Source organism: Vitis vinifera, chromosome 7 (genome assembly GCF_030704535.1).
Source record: "Vitis vinifera cultivar Pinot Noir 40024 chromosome 7, ASM3070453v1".
Classification (NCBI taxonomy): domain Eukaryota; kingdom Viridiplantae; phylum Streptophyta; class Magnoliopsida; order Vitales; family Vitaceae; genus Vitis; species Vitis vinifera.
Window position 1 is genome coordinate 24,486,816 of NC_081811.1, and position 8,839 is coordinate 24,495,654.

The window sequence follows — 8,839 nt, forward strand, 5'->3', positions numbered from 1 at the left end:
TTGGAACTTGATGTAGCTTGCCTCGGTCCGGATGGTGAGATCTGGATGGGTTGTACACCTGTCCTAAATGCCCAAAGTGTTTGAGTTGGAAAGGGACACAGGGAGATGAGCCCCCCACGATTATAATGTTGTAGTGATGTTTTTTATTACAAAAACAAAGCCGCATTAAAAAAAAAATGAAAATACATATAAGGTTTGTAAACAAAATGCAATGAAAGACACGTGTGACATTAAAAAACACTAGGTATATAAATGTTATAAAGATATACAAATTACACTTAAAAATACATAAATTGAACAAATATTCCAATAATGGACGTAACTTAAAAAAATTGACGTATGAAAAAGGAGAAAAACCCAAAAGCAAAAGGACTTTTATTAAGTTCGAGAAGATATGAAAAATAAGTCAAAATGACATTATCAACCGTGATGTATCTTCTTCTTAAATGATCTATTGACATTACAAGGATCTATGAAGATCATAAATAACGAATTGAGCAACAATACTGACATAAATGATTTATGCTCAGATCGGTAGTTATAAGAATACTAATGACTATGTTTTAGATATGGCATATGAGTTATGAGATAAATCATTACCTTTAATTTAGATTTATACTAGTGCTCATTTTGAAAACTACAGCACTATTATTTTAGCATTGAAGTGGAAAATGGGAGAAAATGTGAGAATTTGAGGCAAGGCTAGACACAAGGCGGAAAGCGAGAGAAAATGTGAGAATTTGATGAAAGCCTAGACCCAGGTGGATGGATAATGGGAGAGAATGTGAGAATTTGATGCAAGTCTAGACCCCAAGGTGGAAAATGGGAGAAAAAAAAGCTAGAATGTCAAAACAAAAATATCTTAAATTAAAAACAGTGATAATTTTATTTATTTATTTTAAGACCCCACAATATTATAAGTTTTTAATCCTCAAGCCAAGACCCGATGACCTATTTATTATCACATCCATAAAAGACCCAAAGCAGTAGGAGTCGTCCAGCGAGTGCCCGGACAATGCTCTCGCCTCTGCTCTCCCCCACCCCTGCAAAGGTATTAGCCTATTAGGTAGGGCGGCCAGCCCATAGGTCTAAGCCTTGGGAACAAGCCAACTGGTGAAATGTCTCTCACTAACTATAAATAGGGCACTGTTTTGCCAGTCTAAACTTGACCTCAACCAGCACTTCCAAAATTCAATACACACACTAAAAATAAATAAAACCAAAGGAATCATGCCAAAAGAAAAAAAAAAAGAAGAAAAAAAAGCCCATCAAACAGTGCACGGACGTGTCACCGTACAGTTCATCTGTTGGAGTAGACAATTCATCAGGAAATCAGTGTAAAAGTATCTACCTTTAAAATAAATTGTAATATTAAAATCATAATATAATTTAAAATATGAACTTATTAATCAAATTATAAAATTTAAATTAAAAATAGGAGGAGTACAGACAGTGGGCACTGGGGACTCTAAAAGTAGGTTTTCAGTCAACGGTCAGCTGAGCTGACGTTCATACAGGCCGCCAGCCGCTGAACTCATCACTATCATTACCCCGCTAAGATGTCGCCACGTTACTATCCAACTGTAGGTCCCATCACGTGGCAAAATATGGGCCGCCCAATAATTGAACAAGGGACTTTGTAGGCAATTATGAATACCTTGAAGCAGTGCCGTGGGACAGGCCAGGCTGACACCGGCATGGCCAAAAGGCGGTACGGGAAGCGGACGTTCCAACTGCAACGGTGCCGTTTGGTCATGGTTATAAACTTATACCCTGTATTTTTATACGTAGTCATTAACGTATTTTGCATTTCTGTGGGTGGTTGTTTGGCAATTTATACTTTTCTCCACTACATGGCTGGTAGTTTGGAATTGGAAAATCGGCAATGTGGATTTTTACAAGTATTAAAGAGAATTAACCAGACGGGGTTTGGTATATTGAAAAATGCGTGGCACAGGGGATGGTAGGTTCCTGAAAAGACCAATAATTTATTATTTATTGGAGAAAAAATTTGGTTGTAAATCGAAGTGGGGCTGATGCCGGCGAATGATAGAGATGGTATAATGGAATCAGAATTCGTAAAAGGAAAATAAACCAGGTAAGGGAAAAGATGTGGGAGTGGGTCGTTGCTTCACTTTATCAACAAGGATACCGCCCAAATAGAAAATTCTTAAACATCTGCTCTCTTCTTCCTTTTGTTTCCAGTCACATATCTTCCTAACTTTTTGCAGAAACTAAAGTGAAGGAATTGAAAAAGAAGAGAAGAGACGGCCTCGCTATAAAAGGGTGTTTCTTTTTTGCCTTTTGGTTGTTCTTACACTTTCTCACACGTTCTTACCACTTGCCATTGGTGGCATTTTAGCCCTCATAAAACAGACACTGCATCAGACCCAACACCAGCACCCTCCCAAATTGGTAAGTAATAAATGTTTTTGGCAATCCCCATCTCAACCTTCTCTGGGTTCAATGAGCTGTAACTGGTGAAAATGTCTATGGTTCAACCCCTTTTGATCTGAAACGGAAACCATGTTTCTGTCTTTTTATTTACCTAGGGCTTTGGCTTTGATTCTTGGCTAAATTTGGAAAAATGCCGCCGTTTTTGTTCAGTAACTGTCTCTCTCTATTCATTGCTTTCATCATACACAATCTCTATATAGAAAGTGTTTCTGCCTTTTTTCTCATTTAGGTTGATTCGTCAGATTGTATGCCGGTTTATTCCGTGCTTGATGTGGTTTTTTTTTTTTTTTCCCAGTTTTTTCTGGTCATAATTGTGCTCGGAAGGAGCTGAAATGGCGAGGGAGAAGATTCAAATCAAGAAGATTGATAACGCCACTGCTAGGCAAGTGACCTTTTCTAAGAGAAGGAGGGGACTTTTCAAGAAGGCTGAGGAGCTCTCCGTTCTCTGCGATGCGGATGTTGCTCTTATCATATTTTCTTCCACTGGCAAGCTCTTCGAGTTCTCAAGCTCCAGGTCTCTCTCTCTAAACATCCAACTTCCATATATGTACATGGGAACTATGTTTTATCGTCTATCTAAGTTTGCTCAGTTGTATGTCCACTTTCTCTCTCCTATATCTTCACTACAACTCTGTAGTTTAGAAAGAGAATGATGGGGTTTGATCTTCATCTTGAAATCTGATGCAAATAGGAACAAATAAAGGGAAGAGAAGTGGGTAACTTGAATACTGTTTTATAAATGGAGTTTGATGGGTAGATGGGATTGAGGAAGCATTCAGAATATATTCTTGAGATCTGGGTATTACAGATCAACATCATACACGTTAACCATATGGTGGCATTTTAGCGCAGAGTCCATCATTAGGTTATGGGATTCTTCTCATCATTTTTTTTCCATTTAGTATATGAACTTTTGGGAGGAAGAAGAGACTTCAGGATATGGGCAATATGAAGAGTGTCGACAGGAAAGTCTAAATTATTCCTAAGAATATATACAGGTGAGAAACTGTATAAAGAGTTACATGTGGATGTGTTATAAGCCTCACGGTTACGGTTCATTGGTTTCTGTATAAACAAGAGAACTGGATAGATGCTCAATGTCCCCTCGCTAAAGGCATCTGTAAAAAGCTCCAAGTAGGCCTAACGAAAAAAAAAAACTATAGTATGGCAAAAAAAATAGGGACTAAAAGTTTGGTAGATTGTAGGTGAAAATCATGAGAAATGCATCAAAACTAATACGCTTCAGCAGTTATGGGAGCTATGCTTTTGGATCACCCTAATATCATATCAAATTCAGATTTTTTTTCTTTCTTTTTCTATCTTTTCCTTCAGGGTGGTCCAGCTAGAACCCAATGGAAGCATAAGGCTGGGACCATCGATGCCTTCACGACTTGACAGCACGTGGATCAGTGGAAAGCCATTCCATTGTAGGACTATAAATTTTCTATGAACAACCTCATTACGCAGTCAGAATCTACATTTATTGGAATGCCTGGTTTGCAAGAATAAAAAATGTGTATCAAGACTAGAGCTTTTGGGGATTTGATGTCTCCAAGCATGTGAAAAATTGTAACATTGTTATGTGGGTGACCCCTTTCTGCCTTGTGGTTAAAATGAATTGGGAACTATTAGTTACTGATACCATAGGGTTTGTCTACACGCAACAACAATTAGGTGTATTCCTAGATTCATTGTGGTATAGTGCGTATATTAGAAGATGTAACATAGAAGGTTGATTCAGTGGAAACTCAGGTGAAATGGAAATTCTTGAATTTGGGTTTCTACCGTTAGAAGTGTGACATCTAACTAATTTTAGCCTTATCTATGTTTTATTCATGAGGATGCTGCTGGCTTACTTCTATGGATGAGTCTGATTCAGTCTATTGTTAATACAAAGCAAGTATTAATGGTATCGACTATGACTTCAGGTTGATGGTTCATTGGAGCCATTTGTTGCCCCATGTGGGCTCTTTGTTAGCTGCCTCTTCTTAAGCAGAAGAAACTTTCTGCAATTAATTTTGGATAAACAATCTTGTCTGCTAGGTAGCAAGGATTGCTGTTCTAAATACATTTGCTATAGGAGCTGGATTCCCTTGGTGAACAACATTATTTTATGTAGTCCTAAATACATTTGCTTGATTAGAGGACGAAGCAATTGGATGGTTTGTCTGAATTATCTTTTTTTTTTTTTATTTAAATGTGTTTATGATTCAGGCTTCATTAGATTCCACGAACCAAATCTTAGTGGTCTGAGAATTGTGAGCTTTCCATTGCTGGAATTAGGTCATAGGATTTGATTTCTTAAGGAATGATTTTGATTGTATTGTTATTATAGCAGTCTTTCTTCTCATTGCCACTAGATGTTGAATAATCTTTTGTAAGATTCAGACTAATGATATTTATTTGTTCATCCTTATATGTCTTCTCTCTCTTGTCTCCCCTTTAATGCAGCACTCGGTCTTGGTAGAGACTTCCTTTTATTGTTAATGGATTCTGTTTCCATTTTAGATGTCAATGTGTTGCTCTTAGTTAAACAAGATTTTCAGCCATTTTTGCATCTGAGAGTTTAACTCAGGTTGGCTTGATATTTATACTTGGTTTATCATCTAATAACTTAAGCTTTTAGGTCAATTTGTAACTTAACATGGTATTGGAACCTTAATTCATGCAGATAAGAGTTCAAATGTTAGTGATGTTGATGTTTATTTCCCCATTTATTGAGCAGCATGCAAGCTCAGGTTGCCTGGGATGTGAGGTGTTTTAGCATTGGTCTGCTGGATATGCATATGTAGTCTGTTTGATCAATTGGTAGTGTAACAGCAGGAATCGTGTGGGTACTTTTTCATTTGTATATGTATTTTAATAAGTGGAATATTGACCTTGAAAAGGAATGAAATATCCTCATTTTGTTTTCTATGAAGACATGGAAGAAGATCGACTGAAACTAGTAATAGGAGTAAGCAATGGTGGCTGCTGTAGGAGAACAAAACTTGGAAACTATAATTGGATGGGGTACCTCAGAGAGGTCGCCATAAGCTGAGTGAGAAATAAGAAACTCCAATTGTTCTAAAGTGGACATTTAACTTGTATATAAAAATTAAATAATTTAAAATATATAAGTTCCTTGCTAGTTTTAATTGTATCTGATTTATTTTTGGTATTTTCCATGATAAAACCAAACATGAAAATCTTTTTTTTCTTTCCTTTGTACTTTTTAGGAACCAAACATAGCCTTGTAGCATATGAGAAAGGAAACTATCGGTATTTGTTTGATATTTTAATAAAACCTTTGGTGCCAAACACAAGGAGGGCTGCAATCATGGAAGAAAATAGTTATGATGTTGACCATTGCCTTTGGTTTAGACAGAAAGGACCAAAATAAATCAGAGGGGCCAACTCAAGTATCCAGGATGGATAAACAACTAATAAGAACTTAATCAATCCTTTCTATTTTGGATGTGTGGGAAGGGAAAATTGACATATGGTGGAATCACATGGTAGTAAATATTGAAACAGAATCGCATCATTGTTAGTGATGTTGATATGATATTTTCACCTGTCAATTTGCTTAAAAGGTGAAATGAAACCAAAATTGGTTCCAATGCATAGCCTTATAAAAAATTTTTAGAAAAATATATGTTATTTCAATAACACCTTCAAAAATACATTTTTTTTTTAGTAACAGCTTTAGAAATATGATGTGAGATATCACAATCTCCTTAAGTGTAGCCTGGTTATATCATGAAGGCCTCCTATCCACCCATAAATTGCAGCTGATGCCTACTAGTGTCACCAGAATTGTTGGATTCATGACCACTAGCATGTTCCTCTCTGAGATTGAATTTTGACCTGAATGAGAAGAAAGGAAAATATGAAAAACCAGATTGGGAATCCGGACAGTTATTGATGTTAGGTTGTAAACAAAACGAGACAGCTGGGCAGAAGATTGTTTGACTGCTTAGTCCGTGAAAGTTTTACAATTACATAATCTAATATTAATTGGTTTATCATTTTCATTGATGGAACATGCTTTTCATAGTATGTGTATTGATTCATGCATTGTTTGATACTGCATGTGAGCTTACTTAAAATTGAAACTCCTAATCTGCCCCTTTAGCTTCGCCACAAGTGTAATCCTTACAGGGCCCACTTCAGGCCCATCAGTGACACATTTGTGCCCTCATTTTTTTCACCATTTTATTTTGTAACTGACAATTGGTGGCCATTGTCAGAAATTGTCAGTTATTTGAAGGAATGTGGTGCTAGGGGGCTGGTCTAAATTCCCCTCAAATTTTGAAGATAGATTTTATTTCAATTCCTATTATGTTTGAGGGATGCAGTGAAAGGTGCAAATACTGAATTGGTGTATCATGTGTTGGCATGGATTAGATCAGCATGAATATAACACGAATTCATTTTACTAAAAGGTTGTTCATTTAGACTTTTTGGAAGCCATGTGTTGCTAGTAATTCTGCTGACATTTTCTATGGTTGAGGATGGCATATGGGTTGTAATTTTTAATTTTATCTTTTGTTTATTTAACTTCAGAGCATTCTGGATTCTGACTGTGTAATACTTTATCTTTTGAAGTATGAAAGAGATACTTGAGAAGCATAGTTTACAATCAAAGAACCTTGAGAAACTTGAGCAACCATCTCTTGAGTTGCAGGTCAGTTTCTCTACAGTATAAATATATGCAATCTAATATTAAATAATTCACTCTACATCTCTGACAAATCGATACAATCTTTTTCCTTTCATTTGTTTGTTTGGTTACTGAAGATTAGGAAATTTTGCATTGTAGCTAGTAGAAAACAACAATCACTCCAGGTTGAGCAAGGAAGTTGCAGATAAAAGCCATAAGCTGAGGTATAATCTTGACATTTATTACTCAGTTTTGGTGTTATATGTAAATTGAATGTTGATGCATGTGCCAATTTAAAACAGGCAGATGAGGGGAGAAGAACTTCAAGGATTAAATATAGAAGATCTGCAGCAACTAGAGAAATCCCTTGAAGCTGGATTGAGCCGAGTGATACAAAAAAAGGTCCATGTCCATTTTCTTTCTATATATTTTGCACACTCATAGGCTCCACTCTAATTGTTATTTGGGACTTATTTTGTATGCATCTCAGGGTGAAAGAATCATGAAAGAGATAACCGATCTTCAGTCAAAGGTAAATAATCAAGGGTGCAGTCCCTCTCAATCCATGGTTTTTTTTTTTTTTTGTACTTTTTCTCAATGATTTTTTTTTTCCCCTTCAAATCAACAACACATGCAGGGTGTCCAATTGATGGAAGAGAACGAGCGATTAAGACAACAAGTATGAGTTGATATTACGTCTTGACACATGCATTTTTTTCATCTACATTTTTATTGTATTGGGAATGTTTGTGTGAAGGTGGTAGAGATTTCCAACCGCCGAAGGCAGGTTGCTGGTGATTCAGAAAACATGTTCCACGAGGAAGGCCAATCATCTGAGTCTGTAACCAATGTTAGCAACTCCAATGGGCCTCCACAAGACTATGAAAGTTCAGATACATCCCTCAAATTGGGGTAAGTTTACCATACTAATCCAAATGAGGCATGGCTTATGTCCATATGCTCATCTTTCCACAAGCACAGACAATTCTTTGTTAGTGCTAATGTCATTTGAGCAGTAAGTTTTACAATAGGTCTGACGAGTTAGGTTATTTTACCCCCATTTTTATCAAATAACCCTCTGAAAATTTATGCTTACTGAAAACTATACGTAAGAAAAACCTCTCACATAGCTTTCAATGGTATCCCTTTTTGCAGAATTTCATTTTCCTGCTGTGTATGTGTTTTTTGCAGGCTGCCATACTCTGGTTGACGGGTATAACCAGTGGAGGAAGTCGGGAACTACTGTGGCTGAAGAGACTGGAGTTTTTCAGGAACATCAACTCAATTAAATGGAATGTAAAATTAACCCCCACGCTATATGTTAAATATACACACGATTACAAGTCAATGAGACGGTAATATTTCAAGGTGCAAGTTGAACCTTGTCAATGCACTCTGGTATATATATCTTGTGTCCTTTATAGCAAAGCGGGTATAGTGATGGAATCGATGCCATGGTGTGACAGCACATTATAGCATATGACGGCGCCTTCCACTATTTTTTTCATTTGCAGTTTTCATAAGGTATGTTTGGTATTAGGAAGATAATTGATGTAAGATTAAATACAGTGAGATAGAAAGTTATATATGATCAAAATTATTTCACAATTTAGTATAAATTAATTAAATAAATGTAATATTAAAAAAATTTATTAATTAAAATGTTAAAAAAAAAAATTCAATTTATAAGATCATTTTTTTCATATAAAAGAAAAAAACGTAGAGTACCCTTCCAAA

General features: G+C 36.1%; 1 protein-coding gene across 2 annotated transcripts; it reads left to right on the forward strand.

The window, feature by feature from the left end:
- Positions 1-1,939: 1,939 nt before the first annotated feature.
- Positions 1,940-8,530, forward strand: LOC100251508 (MADS-box protein SVP). 2 transcript variants are annotated; one of them, XM_019218353.2, is made up of 10 exons: positions 1,940-2,098; positions 2,232-2,415; positions 2,753-2,971; positions 7,048-7,126; positions 7,262-7,326; positions 7,405-7,504; positions 7,593-7,634; positions 7,740-7,781; positions 7,860-8,014; positions 8,294-8,530. In XM_019218353.2, the coding sequence occupies exons 3-10, from the start codon at positions 2,790-2,792 to the stop codon at positions 8,310-8,312; spliced, it is 684 nt and encodes a 227-aa protein (XP_019073898.1). In that variant the 5' UTR covers positions 1,940-2,098; positions 2,232-2,415; positions 2,753-2,789; the 3' UTR covers positions 8,313-8,530. The 2 variants fall into 2 exon arrangements, with proteins under 2 accessions (XP_019073898.1, XP_019073897.1); XM_019218352.2 differs by having other exon boundaries at positions 2,092-2,415.
- Positions 8,531-8,839: the final 309 nt, after the last annotated feature.